The 19,597-nt window shown below is 43.8% G+C and overlaps 1 protein-coding gene across 3 annotated transcripts; it reads right to left on the bottom strand.

Annotated features, from left to right (window-relative positions):
* Positions 1 to 8,731: 8,731 nt before the first annotated feature.
* Positions 8,732 to 19,529, bottom strand: C6H3orf52 (chromosome 6 C3orf52 homolog). Of its 3 annotated transcripts, none has more exons than XM_069785528.1 (7): positions 19,301 to 19,529; positions 17,801 to 18,019; positions 14,808 to 14,931; positions 14,113 to 14,246; positions 13,165 to 13,235; positions 11,059 to 11,258; positions 8,732 to 10,037 (listed from the first exon to the last, which is right to left on the bottom strand). In XM_069785528.1, coding segments are annotated over exons 2-7 (699 nt in total). In that variant the 5' UTR covers positions 17,969 to 18,019; positions 19,301 to 19,529; the 3' UTR covers positions 8,732 to 10,035. The 3 variants fall into 3 exon arrangements, with proteins under 3 accessions (XP_069641629.1, XP_069641628.1, XP_009912893.1); XM_069785527.1 differs by lacking the exon at positions 19,301 to 19,529 and adding an exon at positions 18,866 to 19,262; XM_009914591.2 differs by lacking the exon at positions 19,301 to 19,529 and having other exon boundaries at positions 17,801 to 18,847.
* Between the last annotated feature and the right edge of the window lie 68 nt (positions 19,530 to 19,597).

Below are 19,597 nucleotides of genomic sequence, written 5' to 3' on the forward strand. Positions count from 1 at the left end.
TGGGAAAGAAAAAGCATAGGCAATTAGACTGACTCACACTGCACCTCCACCAGCAAGCTGGGCTCATTTCCCAACTTCATACGACGTTGCAGCTTTGCACTCCCTTAGTACATTTTTATTGTATATGTAGATCTAATATATAAATATTAATACTACATTGTAAAATGTTTGTAATTAATTACTCTACAGGTGCACAAAATTGTAAACTATAAACAATAGTGCACGCTCCAGCAAGCCTCTCTCTTATTACCAAAAAGCTTGATAACAGCAACCCGGACGTAATTTAAAGGATCTTAAATTTGCCAGATAATTTCAGGACTTAAACCTGGAAGTACAGTCTTCTGCCTGAAATAGCAAATATTATTTCAACTGCTGGAGATTAGGTATGTCAGGAACTGGCCTGTCTGCTAGCCTTGCACTCACCCGCGGGTTCGCAGTTTGTTACACAACTGCTGTGTTCCTCTTCCTTTTGCTTTTCACCGAGACACACCAGAGGGTAGACTGATGTGAATAATTGGGGGTGGGGTGGGGCAGTGGTTCTCTCCTATCTCTTCCCCATATTTACTGCTCACTCACCCATCTGGAAGTATTTACTCTGGACAAGCCCCGAAAGGTTGATTGCTCCTCAAAACCACAAACTTTGCTGAGCTACTGCCGGGCTCCCCGGGGGGACAGAGGCTGTACTTTGCAGGAATAGCTAAATGCCGTAACACCTGCTATCAGGTGCCGGCTTGTCCCTGCCATCCCTCCATCCGCAGGCCTGCGATTTGTGCCTCTCCTCGCCTGGGGCAGCCCCTGCTCCCGCAGCTCCCGGGGCAGGGCTCGGTGCCTGGGGCTGCCCCCGGGGAGGACGGGGGAAAGGCTGAGAGGGCAGAGGCAGAGAGGCTGCAGAAAGCGACTTGTCTGAAAAGCTGGTGGAGGGGATCTCCCTCCGTGACCGCAGGTGCGCAGGGGTCGGCAGTGGGGAGCGAGGGCTAACTAGCGCCGGACCTGCCCTGCCCACCCTTATTTCCATGCCCTAGGTGGAAAGTGCGCGTCCCTATCAGGAGAAGAAGATACTCCCACAAGGAAAGTAAGTAAAGAGGCTCCTTGAGCACCCCGGGGGTGGTGTGGCGTGGGTGGGGGTGTGGGGGAGCCCTCCGCCAGCACCCAGCATCACCGCCAAGGCAGCCAGCAGGCACGGGAAAAGCCGTGGGCAGCAGGCAGAGCAAGGGATTTTGCATCCCAGCCGGGGGAAACCTCCTTGCATCCGGTGGGGGGTACCTGCCCTCTTGCTACCCCACCACCCTGGATTGTTTGGGACCCCTTTGGGTTTTTTGTTTCTGGAGAAGGCAGCGCGAGGGGGCGGCCGTCCCTTCCAGCCTCCTAAACCCCACGTGCCTCGGCCACCGCCTGGCAGCTTCCTCCTGCGATGGTGAGCTCGGCCTTTGCACATCGCCGCTGGGCCCACAGGCTTTGCGAACACCTCAACCGCAGCAGGGGAGCACCCGCTCGGCGGGGCACCTCTGCTGCACCCCTGCTTCCTCCCCTGCAAACGAGAGGGGGGGCTGCAGGAGGAAGGGGGTGACAGCACAGCACGCCCTGACTTTGGTCACATGCCAGCCCCCATTCCCCATAGACAGACACGGTTTAGGACTTTTTCTAAACAGACGTCGGTATGAGGTATTCTCCTAATAGCATAGTTTCTGCGTATTAGATACACAAAAAAGGAAGACTCACACAGCAGCCAGGATCACATGTGTTCACGTGAATCACGAGGTCTTCGTTTCGAATCAGACTGCTACCTTTTCCAGCAGTGGGTAAAGCCATTCATGTACGGATGCTATAATACTTTTACCACTTTCACAAGCTGCAGTATTTGCTTAGAGAGGAACAGTGTGTTAGTTGTGTACATCGGCAATTTCATGGCAGTGTCAAGGCAGCATAGTAATGTTTGAAAACACTGCAAGGTCTCTAAGATGGCAGCTTTAATGCAATATTGAAAGACTGATGTCTTTCCTTCAGTCAAATTGCGAAACAAGTGTGTTTAAAAAAAAAAAACCACGTTATCTTAAGCAAAACTGAAAGCTCAGCTCTGAAATTTTACAGGAGCAATCAGTAGTTCAATCAACCTCATAACAAGAACCAGCTAGGCAGATAAAAATAAAGCCGTGGGAAAGGGTGATACAAACAACCACTCTCTGCCATTTAGATGTTTATGGGACAGAGAGACACATTTCCAGAAAAGCTCAAGCCCACCAAACCCATGTGCACAGGCACCCAGTGCACGCTCAGGCACGCGGCACATCATGTAGTGCTTCTGCACCCCAGCACCCAGCCAGCAATCCCAGGCAGAATTAAGGCTGCATTGACCGTAAAGCTGAAATACAGTCAGAGAACAAGCAAGCAAGAACAGAAATTTCCAAGAGAAACATGTAAAACTGATTTTGGTTAAGTTAAAAAAAGCAAACAAAACAACCCACCAAAAAAACCCAACCCTAAAAGGTTGCGCATCTAGGTTTTATTACAGTCAGTGAGCAGTGCTGCATGACGTAAGTGCGTGATAAACTAGAGAAAAGATAAATATTAAACAGCCATCAGATTTATTTAACCCTCAGAGATTCAACCCTTTCCCCAACTAATGTCACACTGCCTCACACTTTTGCACAGCCTGTGCTCAGTGTGTAGCGAAGTCAGAGCAAATCCTGTGCTGCAGAATGTCCTTGTGTCCTGTTGCTGCACCAAAGAATGACAACCCCATGTGTTTTCTTCCTCTTTCCACAGCACAGACCTACAGCTATCCACCAAGTACTGTCAAGGTAATGGCTAAAAGTGAATGTTTTTTACTGCTTTCTGGGGCAACTGAGTCCAAAGCATTCATATGTCAGGAAGACAAGGTGTCCGTCACATTCTCACAAGAGGGACAAAAGCCCGTAATCGGGGTATTTGCTGGGGTACAGAAAACCAGTAGTTTAAGCCTATGTATGAAATAAATGTGTGTACCTAAAGTATAACCGTGATACACAGCCCCACTCTTGGGCAGCTGGTGGCCAAAGGGACCACAGCATTCACTCATGATTTCAGAGGCTGAGTGTAATAGTGCCTGGCTCAAATCAGACAATTCTGGAGGTTGAACCTCGTGATCGTGATCCTAGATGAGTGTCCCCAGCCACTGAGCAACTTACGGCTGCGCGATACTTTTCTGTCTTCCTCCTCCTTCCCTTGTCCCCTCAGTTTTCTGGTAGCCAGCGTAACCTCTCTTGCGTACAGTTTCATCAAAACTGACGTGTTCCCACAAAACGTTTCAGTTTCAGCATAACGTCTTCTAATAAAAAGCCATTTAGTTGAACTATTGCCAACCAGCTCTAGTAATAAAAGAAGTCTTCAGCTGAAAGACAAAGGGAGATTTAATACTTGGAGGCTTAAAAGGTTTTGGTTAATCTTTCCATTGTAAACAAATAGCCGATGTCTCAATGAATGGCTAAGGCTCTGTTGGAACAGCACAAGGTTTCCCTTTGCCATGTCCCACTGCCTTTAGAAGGAAAAAAAGGGAAAACAACCCCCAAAACATGTACTGTCAGGTTGAACATTTAGTTTCTTATAAACCAGAATGGATCAAATAGTTGCACTGCAGGGGAGGACACCCAGGAAAAACTGGCATGATAAACACATTGACCAGTTCATCTTCCTTCCCTGTTTGGGGTTAGATTCAGGAGCCCTGGCAATGCACCCCAAGGTAATTTAAGAGATAACTACATAACTTGGTGTGTGCCCTGCTCCCCTGCCCAAACTCACTGTCCTGGAGGCAGGGGTGGGGGAGCAGCCACTTCTCAACTGATGCGCTTCACAGTCTTGTATACTTCTCTGGCTGTGTTAATACACGGAGCTCCCAGACGCAGCAGCTGAGTCCCTGTGTTTTGCTACCTCTGCTTTGTAAATAGTTCCTTTCAACAGAGAGTAAGCGAAGTTGCCTCTTGAGTCACCGGTGATGAACGATCACCAGAAACGCTGTGTACCACAGAACAAAGCGCTGCCAGTTAGCAGCCCAGCATGGTTGTTTTCAGTTTTTTTATATATAAAGATGACATCAGTAAACCAAAAGTTGATGCCCAGCAGATATGTGGGTGTTTAGCAGAAAATTTTGAAGAAAGTGGGCAAGGTGACAGAAAAGGGTGTGATTAAATGAGCTCATCATTTGTACATGTGAGCGTGGGGTGGACTGTGGGGGAAGAGAAGGGGAGGGGGTGGAACTGTAATGGGGAACTTGCCAAGTAGCTGTCTAGTTTTGAGAGTTTTTGGAGTCCCAAGTAAAAAACCCAGAGTGTGGTTTGAAGACAGTCCTGGGAGAGTTGTTAGTGCAATAGGAGAGACGCCACTTCGGACTATTAAACTTGGCCTGTGAATAATGAAGGACTCGAACGAAAGCTCAAGAGTCTTCATGCTCACTTGTCCTGCACCATCAGGGTGTGGGACAAATCATTCCACCGCTGCACTTCAATCTCCCCACTGGTAAGAGAAGGTTGATGGTAACAGCCTTTCAAAACCTGTAGACTGGAAGGATGCTGGAAAACGGAGCTGTGAGCAAGTCTTGGGTAGACCTGCCATGTTGGAAGGGACAAGAGGCGCTCCAGACTTCACTCAGTGGATTTGGAGCCAGTCACTTATGAAAATTAAGAGCCTACCTGTTCTCATTCCACAGGCACATTAGGAGAAATACTGTTGCCCTCCCACTTCTTTGCAATAGTGACTATGGGAGGAGAGTGTCATGCCCCTGCAGATAGGTAGGGAATTCCTTTTCTTAAGGAAGTCCACCCTGACTGCTCTGCTCCTTAAATCTTCTGGAATTTCTAAATCTCAAAATTTTATAAACCTTCAAATGAAAACTCAGGAATTATTTTCAGTGAAGTGTCCTCAAGGTCAGGAAATCTTTCACACCAAGCAGAATCTGAACAGACAAAAATGATTTATATAAGCTGGGAAAATCTGAGACAGATTCTGCAGGAATTATGTTCTAACAACTCTTTCTCACTTCTAGGCTTGAAAAATAAAAGTGAACCCTTTAGGTTTATTAAGTCATGGAGCAGAGACCTCTGTTTCTCTTACAGAGTATGAAAGGTAGCTACAAGTGTCAGCATGAACTCAGTAACACCCAATTAAAATACTGCTTCTGCTGCAGACAATAGCAGATACCACTATAAAGCCCTTACTGGCTTTGTTACTCAGTGGGTTCAAATCAAGAGCACCAGGGCAAACAAGTTTTTAACTCCTGGCTCCAAGTACTTAATCAGTTCAGATTACCCCTTTAGATTTAATGAGTCATCCCGCTAACTATTTAGATGCACAATCACCCTCAACCCATTAGCAAACACCTTCAGAGGCAAAAGGAGAGACAAGTCTAAACAGAGTTGGGAAGGCATTTACCCACATAGTCTTACCTCCTCCTTCATTAATGGCTCTTACTTCTCCTCCCTCTGTTTTCAAGGAGAGCATTAGATGAGGGCCACCAGGGTGGGGGTTAGCCATCGCTGCATCTCCCCTGAGGCCAGCGCCCCTTCCAGGACAGTGTGTCTGATGCACAGACACACATACACGCACACACCTCGGGGTTTTACTTGATTCCCAGACTCTATGGTCTCTCTGGCAGCTGGCCACAACTGTCCCGGCCCTCCCTTTATTCCTTTTTCCCCCCCTTTGCCTTGTACTCTGCAAATCACCCTGACCCATCCCTTTAGTTCCCATGTTAAGTCTTGTGCAAACTTCAAATTCTCCTCCCTCACATGTATCGATAATATGTCCCACACCTTTAGTAACTCCCACTCCATCCCCAGCTTATCCCATTCACTCATTGGGTGGACATCACTCTGAGCTCAGCGGGATGCTGTCTCTCCTGGGACTGCCCTGGGGGGAGCCAGGGCAGGGGATGATTTGGGCTCCCCACCTGCAATTGTGCTGCTGTGCTCCCTCATGTGCATGGTGACAAGCTTTTTTATCACGTAGCCTACCACTAAGCAGTGCCACCCTCTGGACAAGAGTCAAGCCTCCACCCTCCACAGGTACCAGGCGTGTTGTTGGGTGCTCCTGGTGTCCACCCACTGCCCGTACAGCAGGGAAATGACTGCGGATTTACAAACTGTTCTCAGTACTGTGTATGTTGGTCAACACGACCACATGAGTGCACAGGCTATACCAGATTTCTTCACATTGCAAACTTCTTCAGGGTATAATCATGTTGAAGCTTCTCTCTCCCCCTCTCCCACCTCAGGAACATTTCGCCAGAAAAGATTTTATGAATTCCAGCGAACTGTGGTACTCTACTGTCAGCCAGGATGTAAAACATGAAGCCCCTGTGATTAACAGCATTAATCAGACAGAATATGCAGCTGTCAGAGTGCCCAAGAAGAAGGAAAATATCGCCAGCACTGAAGAGCACCATGAATACGATTATGTCCTGATAACTTAGAAAGGGAGACTTTCTGCTCCCAAGGCACCCTTTTACTTGAATGTGTGCAGCTTTGCTAATCATCCTACCCCTGCTGCCAGGTCTCCAAACAAACATCTCTCTCTCGTTACCGAGCTTACTCATTAGGACACATCTGCCAGTCATTTCCAATGAGACAAATCTGTGCATGAAAAGGTGATCAGAGAGAGACAGGGACAGGGTACAGGACTTGACAATTAAACCAGGCAGAATCGGTAGCAACTGCCATTGTAAGACAATGTTTCACTTTAGAAATTCAGGTGCTTCCTTCCTAGAAGAAACTGAGGGTGTGCATTTTTCTGGACTTTTACAGTTTTTTTCTTTAAAAAGGGGTCTTACAGAACTACTGATAGAAATCCCCAAAATGCAATAATAACACCTCTTGTTGTTGGGGTTTTCGTTTGCTGGGGGTGTGTGTCTTTGTTTTTTAAATGAAAGCATAGAACCTGCATTAGGTGCACTTAGTCTTTTCCAAAGTTTCTCTGGCCTATATATACACCACTGTACAATGTATAATTTTGATAAATAACTCATTTCTCAAATTGCTCCCCCTCTCCCCCCGGCTTTAATGTAATACTACTTATCTTAGAGTGAAGTCTTAACAAAGTTGGAATTGAATAAAAAAAAAGCAACAAACTGCAGGCAAACCAAAAATTCCAGCCCCTTAGAAGACTATGAAAACTGATGGTGCACAGGCGGTAACTGCACACCTCTCAGCAGAAGATTCCCAGGTATTGCCCATGACACAACACTTCCAGCTCACTCCTGCTGGAGTCTGAGGTTCGCCTCTCTGCTATGCCAGAACATAACCTCCTCATCACCCACCATCCCTCTGCAAGTAGCATTTCTGGACATGCACGTAGGACTGAAACCAGTTATTCAACTGTTTACCAGTGCTCATAAAGTGATTATGTGCCTGTGTTCTTGCTTAAGCATGTTTTTTTGCTCCCTCCATTTTTGTAATAAAACAATTAGGAAGAAACAGTTGAACGGTTTTCCTGATTTTAAATCTTCCTTTGTATGTGATCGCTGGCCGCAGCCCTGGCTTTACGGTGTAGTGCCTCTGCGATTCCCACCTGCAGTTTCGGTGCCGGGGGCAGTCCCACGGGGGAATGGTTGCACACAGCAGTGGACGGACACACTGCCGGCATGGTGCAGGCAGTGCTCTGCAGGCACCGCTGCAGCGACAGGCAGCTGAATCTGCCCAAAATTTGTAGAGATGACTACCTGCCATGGGATTTTAAAGGGCTGGTTGTATACTCCGCAAGCTGAATTGTCAGAACTATCTTTTCCTTTTTAACAGTGTCTCAGTTGCCTCAGTCATCAAAGTATTACCCACACTCCACCTATAAAAAGTAACTTTAAGCATTCACACAAAATATCTAACTTGATGAAATAATGTGTTTTCACACTGCTCTGTCCCTAATGGATGAGGTCATAATTAATTCAATTGGTTGGTTTCTTTTACGTCATCAATTTACCTCAAAGATATAAAACCAGAAACCACTTCTTGGTCACTTTTTGACATTTCCTTCAATAGAGTTCGAAGCGTGACTGGAGGTAAACTGTGAAGTCAGACATTTTCTGTTGAATGTTACAACATCTTGCTACAGCTCCACCTCCTCCTTTCCTGTGAATTGCTGGGGTAAAGGTACTGGGGCAGAGGAGAGTGGCTGGGAAAAAAAGAATGCTTGGCTCCTTTTTTCTGTCAACACTTAATGCACACGGGTTATCACTATAAAGAAGCATAATTGTGGTATTATTTTTCAGTTCTTAGAAAGAGAATCAAGACAAAGAAGTGTCTAAGGGCAGGTTCAGTCATCTTAGTAAGAGCAGTAAGATCCAGCAGCATCTCAAAGGCAGATTACTTCTTTGCTGCTGGTATTTTCATAGCCTGCTGCTTTTGGGACAAACAATACAAACCATGAATTTTATCCTTCCCCAATGTAAGAACCAGAAGGAACATCTCGTTGAGTTCTATGCTGCACAGAATATTGCATCAAGAGAAATTATGGTTCTTACAGCCAACGCTACATCTTACAAATCAAGATAGCGTGTGAATTAACCACAAATATGAGCGCCATGTGAACTGCTAATTTGGTCCCGGCTGGTTCCCAAGCTCAGTTAAAACTCAGGCAACAACAAACATGGGTTTGAGTGCACGGCTGTGTCAGATAGATGCTTCATACAGCTTTCAGCATTCAGAACTCCGACCTTTATTTTCCAACTCAAACAGCTGAAAGACTGGAGCTGCTGAAGAATGAAAACAATCACTTTAAGAGTAAAAATAAATAATTTAATGCACAGTAAAATTGTCAGATTACTCCTTAAATAAACTAGTAATATTAGAAAAAGGAAAACACAATTTCCCATAACATATTTCTCACAATACAAAAGTTTTCTTAAAATAAATTTGTTTATCCAACAGTACTAACATTTACACTGGCTATAAACAAATGACAAGAAGCTACATTTTACTAACATGGTAGTGAACGCATTCCATTCTGTGTAAAGTTAATGCTTGATTTTTAATTTTCATGTTATAGCCAGTTATAGCTATAACTCATGCCATGTTGACCTACATGGTCTGCTTCAGCACCTTGCTCTTGGCATTGGTCTGTCTCATCTGATCTCTTGTCAATGAGAGCAACTATTTGCTGCCTTATTAAGGCAAATATCTTGCACCTGTTCATTTTTATCCCCACTGCTGGGACAGGGAGTATAATTAAGGGTATAGACTAGATTCTGTTTGAATTTACAAATGGGGGTCAAATAGCTGTCTATTCACTAGTACCAGTAGCTAATTTTTTAAAGCAAACAGCTAATTTGACCCTTGAAAGATTCCTGTGGCATTCAGATGCGTTAGTGAACAAAACATGTTTCTTCCTGATGTTTCTTCCTTCATATCCATTTCACATTACAGAAGAGAAAAATAGAAGAGATACCACCTTATCCAGGAAGACTGTAGGATGAACAAGGGAATGATGAGAGTTGAAGCTCACTTAAGAAGCTAGTGTAAAGGTCTTCACGTAATTAAAGAAAATAGAGAGGATACTTAATTTTTCAGGCAGTTTTATGAGAAAAGAACAACGGGGAAACATGGCATATGAAGCTACCAGGGAAAAAAGTAACAGACATGAGCATGGGTGAAAGTGAGCATTAAGGATGAAGCCGTGCAGATAATTTTGGATAAGACAAGAGAAGAAGAAAGGACCCATGTGCAAGACTGCTTTTAAAGCTCGTGCAGAGAATCCAGATTTAATCGTAAGGCAAGACAAAGCAGAGGTTTCAAAGTCAACAAAGCATGTATCAGACAAGATACATGATTTTCACAAGAGTGAAATGGGTTATTGAGATATCAAGACAACAATAAAGAAGGAGGTAGCGGTCTTATAGGAGCACAACACTGTTATACCACATTTTCCATTTACAATATTGCATCACAGACAGTATTTACAGGACAACATCTTTAGAAGTGTTTTTACCAAACAAATAGCTCCCTACCCTAGTATTACTAACAGGTAGGAGAAGCCATCTCTTCTAGGTGGTAAGGAAGATGAGGAGTATTTCCATCATTTCTCTGAAAGTTAAAACAGTACTTTGTTAGCATTAAAATGAAACTTTAGTTAGATATTTCAGCATATTTTTTCCTGTCCCTTTTATGATGCATTTTCTATGAATCCTGTCAATATATAAGGAACAAAATGATGCTGAGAATTGGAACTCATGACTTGTTGCTCTCTTGTCCCTTGATAAGAGTACCAAGAAAAGTCAATATAAGTTAATCACAAATCTTACTTATATACACTGTATGGTGATTTGTTAGCCTAGAATTATTCTGAAAGCACGTAGGTGTGCCTCAGTAAGTTGGGGGTGGGGGGAAGCAGCTCCATGCATTTTTTTTCAGTAAAACTGCAAAGCACATAGGACTTTTATACTGACACTTCAATCAAGGAAAATCTAAATGCATTGGAATCACTACCTAGTCACTGGTAGTCATTGGAATCACTACCTAGAAAACCTGGAAGAATAAACATTTGTTCCTTTAAAAGGTCTCTCTGTGCATAATACGTTTTCCCAAAAAACTCTGAAAAGACAAAAATCTGGAGGCTTTTTCATCCTTGACCATGAGAAAAAAACCAAAACAAACTAACCAAAACCCACAGAAATTCACTCCCAAATTACTTATCCTGTTTTACTTGGATTAAAATTTGTTTTATAAGCATTCAGATATGAGTATAGAATGAGGAGAAACATTCTTAATTATTTGGCTCCCCATTATGGTCCACACACAGATGAGGAGATTTTCTTTGTACGCACAAAACACAAGAGGAGATCTGAAAAGTTTGGTTGGAGTCTGTAGCTAACCAGTCTTGCCACTACTCCCTTTCTCAACAGAGGACCAAACAGTGAATCCTAGATTATAAACTAAGCATAGCAAGATTTTCTTGAAGACCGAATATTTTACAATTTTCATAATACTGTTGTGCAAAATATATTTACTAACAAATCTCAACACCTTTCCAGAAAGGTTTCCCTCCTTTCAAGTAAATAATTCTGCTCTTTGTAAAGAAACAATCTCTCTGGTATATAGCACTTACATGTTAATGTGAGAGAAGTCGGGTCAAGCATTAACCTGTTACATTCAGATGTCCCAGGATTAAAAGTATCTTCTTCATCATAAATATTTTGACGTAAAACGTTCCTTATAAAATCTGGGTTCATTGTGTTTTCCATAAACCCCTCTGTTGATGGTGGTACAGAAAATTCTAGCTGATAAAATACAGTGGAGCTTTCATTACTGAAAAACAAACAAAGTCAAGTATGAATGCCTTCATGTCCATACTGGATCTTTTCCTTTTTGAGAAGACTGAATTTTCATATCAATGTTGGCCTGGATTTTTTTTAAGGTTGTTCTAGAGAAAAGCATTATAAAAGAAGAAGACTGCCATCAAAGATTCCAGTTTCCTTCTCCCCCTCCCTTCTTAGAACAGCTCTTGACATTAACAGAAACTGGGCACATACCTGAAGCCAACCTGAGATGTTTTCAAACGCACAAAGGGCAATTGGACACGTGTCCTAATGGGGTGAGGTTTTCAGCACTCGTGCTTCACAAGTACGTAATGATAAGAGGTCCTACAATACCTCATGCATAGGTTAGCTGAGAACCTGCAGAAAAATTTGCTTTCCTGCTAGCGGTACGTGGGGCCACCCAGCTGTGCTCCTAACTCAGCTCTGGAGTGGGTTACGCAAACCACCAAACTGGAGTATATCTCTGGACATGTCATTGTGGTCTGCCAAATCCACTGACTACAATTCGACAGTTACATTTGGTACTCACGGAATGCAAAACGTCAAAAAAGTAGTTGGATGGGGTAAAAGACAAGGAGACACAGAGAGAAAAAGAGGCATAGAGACAGACACACACACAAAGCGGGGGGGGGGGGGAGGGATCAGCTAGTCAATACGTATGCAGAACTACAGCTTTGCACTCAATGGTCTAAATCATAATTTTAACCCGTCAGGCTAAGGAGCTACAGCTCACGCACTGAGCAGAGCTGGCGTGCCCAAGGCTGGCGGTGCAGGGGAGCACGTTCCCCGAAGTGCCCTCCGGACTGCCCCTTGCCGCAGCCCAAGGGGGCTCTCCCTCTGTCCTTGCTCGCTCAAGGGCCTTGGGACTTTGCAAATCTACTTCCCTTGATTTCCTCCTGCCTTTCTAATCCCTTTTGTAACAGTGCTTTTTCAGAAGTCCTTGGGGAAGCTCTCTGACCGCCTTCCCTTGCCTCTCTGCTATCTCTCCATGGCAGGACCACGCTGCAGCTGATCTCTCCAGCCCCACTTCTCCCTCCACTGCTCAGCCTCCCTCCTGTCGTAAACCTGTGGTATCTCCATAAATTAAAACTTTACAGTCTCAAACACAGTAAACTCCTTAGCCTTCCCCCAGTGCCAGTTTCCGCCGAGAGCGAGATCCTCCCTCTGTTCCAGCTTGAGGCTTTCTCTTGCCTCTGCAAGGCAGGCCTGGATGCTTTTCCCCTTCTTCCCACCACTGCTACTCGTCTGGCTCCACCAGCCTTCGGTGACTGAGTTTCTCCTTCACGTGTAAGCATCTCCCACCCAGGCTAGCCTAGCCTCCACTCTGCCACCTGCTCTGCCTCTTACTCCTCTTCCACCAGTCTCTCCAACATGCTGCTGCTGCTTTGAGATTTGCTCCTGTTGTCCAAAATAAAGGAAGGGGGAAAAGCGGTCCAAACAAACCAGCAATGCAATATTACTGTTTTGGCTCTCATGACTTCTACGTCCCTGTTGCCTTTAGCTCTTTTGGGAACAAAACAGTTCTCCCCTTCCTGTGAACCCTGTTTTATTTCTTTAAGGCTCTTTAAGCCATGTCAATCTCAAGTGGTTCCAGCAGCTCGTTTTCCTTTTAATAAATATCCTTGAATTTGTTTATTAAGGGCTGCACTTGGGACCAAAGACAACAGAGACAATAATAACAGCGACAAAATGTTACTATCATTATATATTATTAACAGCACTTGCCATTTACACCAGAAGATCCTTTGGTAGGTTTTCACTAACTATATGTGTAACTTTCCCCCAAACAACCTATTTTTCACAGATTTAAATGTTACGCATATTTACATAGGCACATGTATGTCTCATCAAAAGCCCAGAATTTTCAGATAGTTTTGGTGACAGAAATTGCTTACCTGAAATAAACCACCTGAGCTGACCTAAAGTAGCGTCCTAGAGCTGGAGATGAACTGTAGACATCTGTTAACTTGGAGAGAAAAAGGAAAAGAAAAAGAAAAAAAAAATTCTTCCATTCAGTGTCTCTCTTCCCCGTAAAAGAAAGTACAACAAATCATTCTTACAAGGTGTTTTAAGGGGCATGAACACAGGTGCTGAAGGCCTAATATCAGCAAATATCTGCCCTGGAAAAGGTACACAATCCCTTTTAGCTTGACAGACAAGTTAATCTGTGTGTTTGAGTAGTTACTATATTACCTTAACACAATGGAGGCATTCAGGGTGAATTAAAAGTATGTGCTTGTGTTGTCATGTCCAATTTACGTTGTTTGGCTTGGGTTTTTATTAGTACCAAAAAGCCTTTCTACTCTTACTTGGTAGAGCAAAGGGTCTCTCTGCTGAGTCTCCCTTTCCACAATAAGCTTAAATCAGCACTGCCATGCTGGCTGAGCTTATTTCAGCCACAACTCAGAGCTGTCATGGCTCAATAGAAATGGCAGTCACAAACCCGGGCTGCCATCTTGTACTTACAGGAGAATGCAATACACAGGATTTTTAGCCAGCATTGGGTTTAGATGACCTTCACAGGCCCCTCCTAACCTAAGTTATTCAATGATTCTATGAAAAAGGCGAAGACTATGTCCCAACCATTACTCAAACTTGGGGAAAAAAAAATCAGGTGGTTTTTTTTTTTTTAATCAATTTAAACTGTGTGCTTAAAAGCAGACAATTCTTTTTTTCTAGATCAGAACTTAAAATTACACTAGAAAAAGTACAACTCAGAATTTTTTGGGGACTTGCAAATGACTGAGTTGCTACACAGAGAAACAGAAACTTCTTGTAAGGGAAAACACTGTATCTCCGTTACAAGCAGAATCAGCTTTGCCAAGAACCACATCAACACATACCCTCTTAGTAATGTCTTCAGAGAAAAGGTGTGGGAGACCACACATTAACTCCAATGTTCCCGAAAAATTGCAACGATTTCCACTACCTAGTAGTGCATCAGCATCCCAATAGTCATCTTCATCTGTGTAAACATCTAATATTAGAAAGGTGAGGAAAAAGTTCCAGTTAGTAGAAGTACTGAAAAAAACCCCAACCCTCTTGGCTTTCTCCAGGGTGGCTTTGTCACAAGTTTCCTAGGTAATGACTGATTCAAAGTGACAGAAAGAAAGTGCAAGTCGGCTGAAGAAAAGTGACAGCACGTGGAGGTCAATCACCTGCCCCATTAGTGAAAGTCAGCTGCTTTGGGAGCCTGACAGGCACTGACACCGCACAAGGGATGGAAGTGATCCACTGCACTTGTTGTAATGTCATGAGCATCACTTCCATCCTCATCCCCGACTCTGTTCTCAAAACATTTTCTCACTTAGCTACAAACTGGAATTGCCATCTGATTAGGATACAAATTGCTTGCTGCCTGCTAAAATAAAAGCCTTCACATCCACTGCTCAACATACCACCCTCTGCAGTCAGCATCCCAGTCCCTTCAGCAGTTCACAGAAGGCGTTGGAAGGATGCTACTGTTCAATTTGTGCTATATCAGATTGTACATATTGTACATTTGTATTAGAGGATGAACCAGGAGTCAAATACTTACTAGAATAAAGAAATAAGCTGATGACAATGACCAGGAAGAATACTAGAAAAATTGTAGTTATAACCATCCATAGTTCACACTTCCAGAAAACTACATTCCTGCATGATTTCCAGTGATCTCTCTCCTGGTTATAAAAGGAAAGGGTATATTGGTTAATGAAATAAGGCAGGAAAAGATATTGAAGCATGTCTCTCCTGTCACACTTCGAAACAAAAACCCCACACAGGCAGGAGAGTCTCACTGACAAGCAACGCCCTACGCCAGGGGTTCCCACCCTTAACTACTGCTGCAGGTGGGAACATAGACCTGCAGAAGGCAAAGGACATTCACAGACAAGCTATTACTCGAAAGAGACACGTATCATTTCCCATTTGTGCAGAATTTCCAACTCCTGAATTGCCCATAAAGTTAAGGTGCTACAAAGGTGCTTTCATAGCTTCCAAATTTTTTAAAACTACATCAATTTGATTTGCATGTTCCACAAACTGTCCTTTTAATGTTTGCAATCTCTCCCGATCAAAAAGGTGTCTGTGGAGGAATTTCCAGAATCATTCAACTCTGCATTGATGATATCAATCTGCATAGCTCCTGTGTGCCAGCACCCAAAGGAATTGGACCGCTATTAATTAGATACTCTTGCATTAAAAAACACCATAAAATAATTGAGACTTTTACAGCTGACTCCCTGTTTCTTCAGAAGACTGGAAACTTGAAGGCTGTTGAGTACATTTAACAGAAAGTTTATTACAAATCTCACCTGTTCGAGGAGATCACAAGGAAACTCTTCAAAGCAATTGTGCATGCATGTACATTCATATAGGAGAGAAAGGACAATAGTTGCCTTTCATTTAATTTTTTAATAAGATTTAAGACCATGGCAGAAGTTAGTCTCTTAATTAGTTACCCTCCAACTGTTTTGTTCCACAGCCAGAAGACTGAAGGAAGGGCATGAATTCATAAGTAGATCATGCTGTCTTTTTAATTCCTCCTCCTCCTCCCCATCCACCACAAACCCAGCAGTAAGCTCCATCCCCTTTTTCACATCAGTACCAGGCAAGGAAAAGCACACGCTGTAGGTTGTCTGGGCCGCACACGTGCAGGTTGGCAGGAATCAGCTGCTGGCTGGAGGTACTAACCCAGGTTACCTTCCTTTACTTTTTGAACTTTCTAAGAACCCAGCATAATAGAAAGCCTTTCATTGAATTTAACTGACATCCACCAGCTCGTTTAAAGCTTCTTTGGGGGTGGCAGATGAACAGGGAGAGAAAACAGACACCCACAGAAAGATCTCGCAAAAGTCATTTCTCCAGGAGTGGGGGCAGAGAAAGGGGAAGCGCTCTCTGCAGACACCCCTGCATGCAGAGCTTTGCTTTGGTGGCGAATGAAGGGCAAAGGCTGAATACGGATTCACTTACAGCATGCTTTCAAGTGTGATCATGTTTACGTATGTATATTTTTTATTTAATTTTTAAAATGTATTAGAAGAATGAAGCTTCAGTTTAATACTTGACACTAGCATATCATTTTGTGTCCGAAAAAGGAAAAAAGCCACTAACTACTGCCTCGAGTACAACTATGACATCAGCCATAGTGACATCAGTTGAGACAGACAGCTCTCAAGCCCAAGTTTCGATTGAGGCATATTATTTAGACCATCACAAAAGCGTAATTCTTAATCACTCATAGCAAACTGGCTTGATCTCAAGTAAACATTCAGCTCCCCAACTACCCCAACACCCTCTGGCCGTTACCCGTAGACATCATAAGACTGCCGGAGGGAGTAGCAGCAGAAAAAATCCCTCCCCGGTGGGCAGGGCAGTTTTTCTGGTTAACCTGCCACCTGAGCAGTAAGCAGAGCATGATAGTTTTCCAGCAGTCCCTACAGGACAAGAAGCCAACTACCAGAATCAGCAGAAATACAGTCCAAATGAAAACTCAGTTCTGGGAAGGGGAAGGCTAGACAGAAACTTAAGGGTGAAGTTTCTCAAGAGAGCCAAGTGGATCTAGCTCACCCCTGCCTCTCCTGTTCCTCTTTGCACCTCCCTAGAACTTGTTTGACCCTGCAGCAAGCTGATTCAGCTTACCAGGCCAGAGGAGAAGTAACTGGCCCCCAATATAGCAGAGTCAATGCGGTTTTTGCCCAGCCAGTGGAATGAATCGGCCCGCGGAGGTATCAGCGGGGCTCACCCAAGGAAGCAGTAGCTAGTGCTGTGCCAGGAGTGGGAAGGGAGGGCTGGCGTGACTAATACGGACGAGATCTCAGGAGGGCTCGGCCATCCGTATGGAAAAGTGGGGAACTTTTTAGCTCTGCCACAGATAGCCCCTCTGCTCTGGAGTAAGTAATGAAAATCATTGTACAACAGTCGCCTGTAAGTATATATTACTCCTCTACCAGCGTTAGTCTGTTCCATAGCTTTAAGCTAAACGCTGGGAACTATCTGTCTGGACTCACATGCTGGTCTTAACTGAGGCTTTGGGGTACTCTATTCATACAAATTCAAATTGTTAGCAACTGCAAATTACTTAAAGATAAAAAGAGAGAGAATCCAGCATGATCTGTTGCAGGACAACCTATTTTTGTTTTGGCAGTGCTGTTTTCTGATTAATTTGTTCTGAAAGGAAGCCTGTTTTTAATAAGGGTTTCAAATTTTCTCCTTTCTGGTTTTGAGCCCAATCCCACTGACAGCGCGTGAGAAGAGAAAGCAAAACTGGGAGCACCAATTACAACTTCATTTCCTAAGTTCATAAACAGCCAAGCACAAAAAATAAAAGCTTAAAATCCCACTCCAGTATTAGAATACTTCATTGAGAAGATGAAAAAAAAAATATGTTTAACAGGTTTTCAGCCGTTACTTTCAAGTCAATAACCTTCCTCTCTCCCTCAAACAACAAATTAAACCTCCCCTACAAGGTGTTCCTGCAAAGTGTCATTTCTCTTGCTGTGTGGTATTTTCCCCAACAGCAAACATCAAGAGAGCAAGTGAGATACCCACCTTTCTTGGTTGAGCATTTAGAGGCTTGTCTTGCTCAGCCTCACTGTCCTCCATGTTACTTTGCTGTAATTCAATAATCTCATGCTCCTGACCAGAGCTTTGCCTTTTCGCAGCTTCTGTCTCTGCGCGAGGACCTCTGTCTCTGAAGCAAGCACGGAGGCAACTCATTTCCTTCTGGTTTCAGCTGCAGTTATGGTGAGTAACAGTTCTGGTATAAGGCTGGAGATAGTAACAGGGAGAGCCGGGATAAGTTTTCACAGGGGTGATCTCAAAACACTGATAAATAAGGGGAATTACTTGGAAGGACAAATAACATCATCTGCACTAGCTGCAGAGAAAGGGGAGGCAGAGGAAGTATCGATTTGCTTGTCAGAACTACAGCGCTCAGCTATGCAATACTAGGTTTTCCAGTTTGTCTACCTGACTGTACCAGCCCTTGACAAGCAGGTGACTAAACCTTCAGCAATGTTGTCATTTGCTGTGGCAATTTTGAGAGAAACTGGATTGCTTTCCCTGCTGCTGTCAGCAGAACCTGTAAAATACTATTGCTGTTATCTGCACAGCTAAACAAATAGATGTGGTTCTGAACAGCACAAATTGAGTAAAGGATCACATAGATTATGGTTTGGTTAGGCTGTGAAGGGAACTTATAACATCCATCAACAGTTCTAATTTTAGTTTCCCTGTATAGCCAATAAAGAAATGAACACTACTGACCTTTATGCCATGAATTGTCCTCTCTCTAGCTGTTATGCAGCCTAAAATCACATCTGGTGTTAAAGAACCATTTAAGTCTATTCACACACTATCCAACCTAAACTTGAGAAACTCCTTCCATACAAAAAACCAGAAGGACAGATCTGAAAAGAAGAGGAATCTGGCCTTCAGTTTCAGCCTGTGCTCTACAGGGCATGTTTTTATGAAGTAAATCGTGGTGTGAGTTGAGGTCTGGTCTACACTAGCTTCCCGCATGAACTCTCCCACACTACTTAGAGTCACTCATAACAACTGACTGCAGCTGGGGGCTGATTCCTCCCCCCACCTCCCCAGTATCCTTCATCCTACCTCCTCTCATTTCGCCTGTTCTGATTCCATCCTCGTGTTTCTCCTTCCTTCCCACAGAGCGTCTCTCCCCTCTCTGGATCAAAAGGGTCGGGCAGGCAGCCAGTAACTGCACTCTTGCTCACTCTCTTGTCCCAGCACAGAGAAGATCATGCATTAAGAGGAAAACAAAGCCTCTCTCTCCAGCTCCCTCCTCTGCTGGCTGAGTATCCACTCACAGCACTGCTCCTTTTTCCTACCAAATGCTGAGGATGCTTCCCCCCCCCCCCTCATTTTCTCTTTGTGCAACTCATCTGGCTACCGATGCCTGGAGCACTCCCGGGGGTTCCCATTCCCCATGTCACATCACAGCCATCCAGGCAAAGGCACTCCATGAAGCCGAGCACACGGCTTGGTTTCATTCAGCAAATAAAAAGAAATACAAATTGCATACCCCACCTTTTGGTTCTGGAGAATCCTTAAAACTCCGGAGGACTGAGGATGAAGCTGAACAGTCATCAAGATCAAAACGTGTGTCTGGATCCACAAAATTTTACCTGGGACATCTTCATGAGAAAAGCCTTTACGTGCTGTTTCTCAGTACTCCTGCTGAGATGAGCTTCATTTATTTCATTTCCACTCAGAGTAAAAGTCCTTACCTTCCTACTGAATTTTCTGAAACCAAAACAGGTTTGCTTTTTTTTTTTTTTTTTTTTTTTTTTTTTTTTTTAAAGTCAAGTGAGTTAATGATTATGG

This window comes from Haliaeetus albicilla, chromosome 6 (assembly GCF_947461875.1).
Source record: "Haliaeetus albicilla chromosome 6, bHalAlb1.1, whole genome shotgun sequence".
Lineage (NCBI taxonomy): Eukaryota > Metazoa > Chordata > Aves > Accipitriformes > Accipitridae > Haliaeetus > Haliaeetus albicilla.

Coding starts and splice junctions, on each gene's coding strand:
- C6H3orf52 (XM_069785528.1), bottom strand. CDS start 17,968: ATGAGTTGCCTCCGTGCTTGCTTCAGAGACAGAGGTCCTCGCGCAGAG. Junction 14,247..14,807: donor CAGCTTATTTCTTTATTCTA/GTAAGTATTTGA, acceptor TTCTAATATTAG/ATGTTTACACAGATGAAGAT. Junction 11,259..13,164: donor GCTCAGGTGGTTTATTTCAG/GTAAGCAATTTC, acceptor TTTGTTTTTCAG/TAATGAAAGCTCCACTGTAT.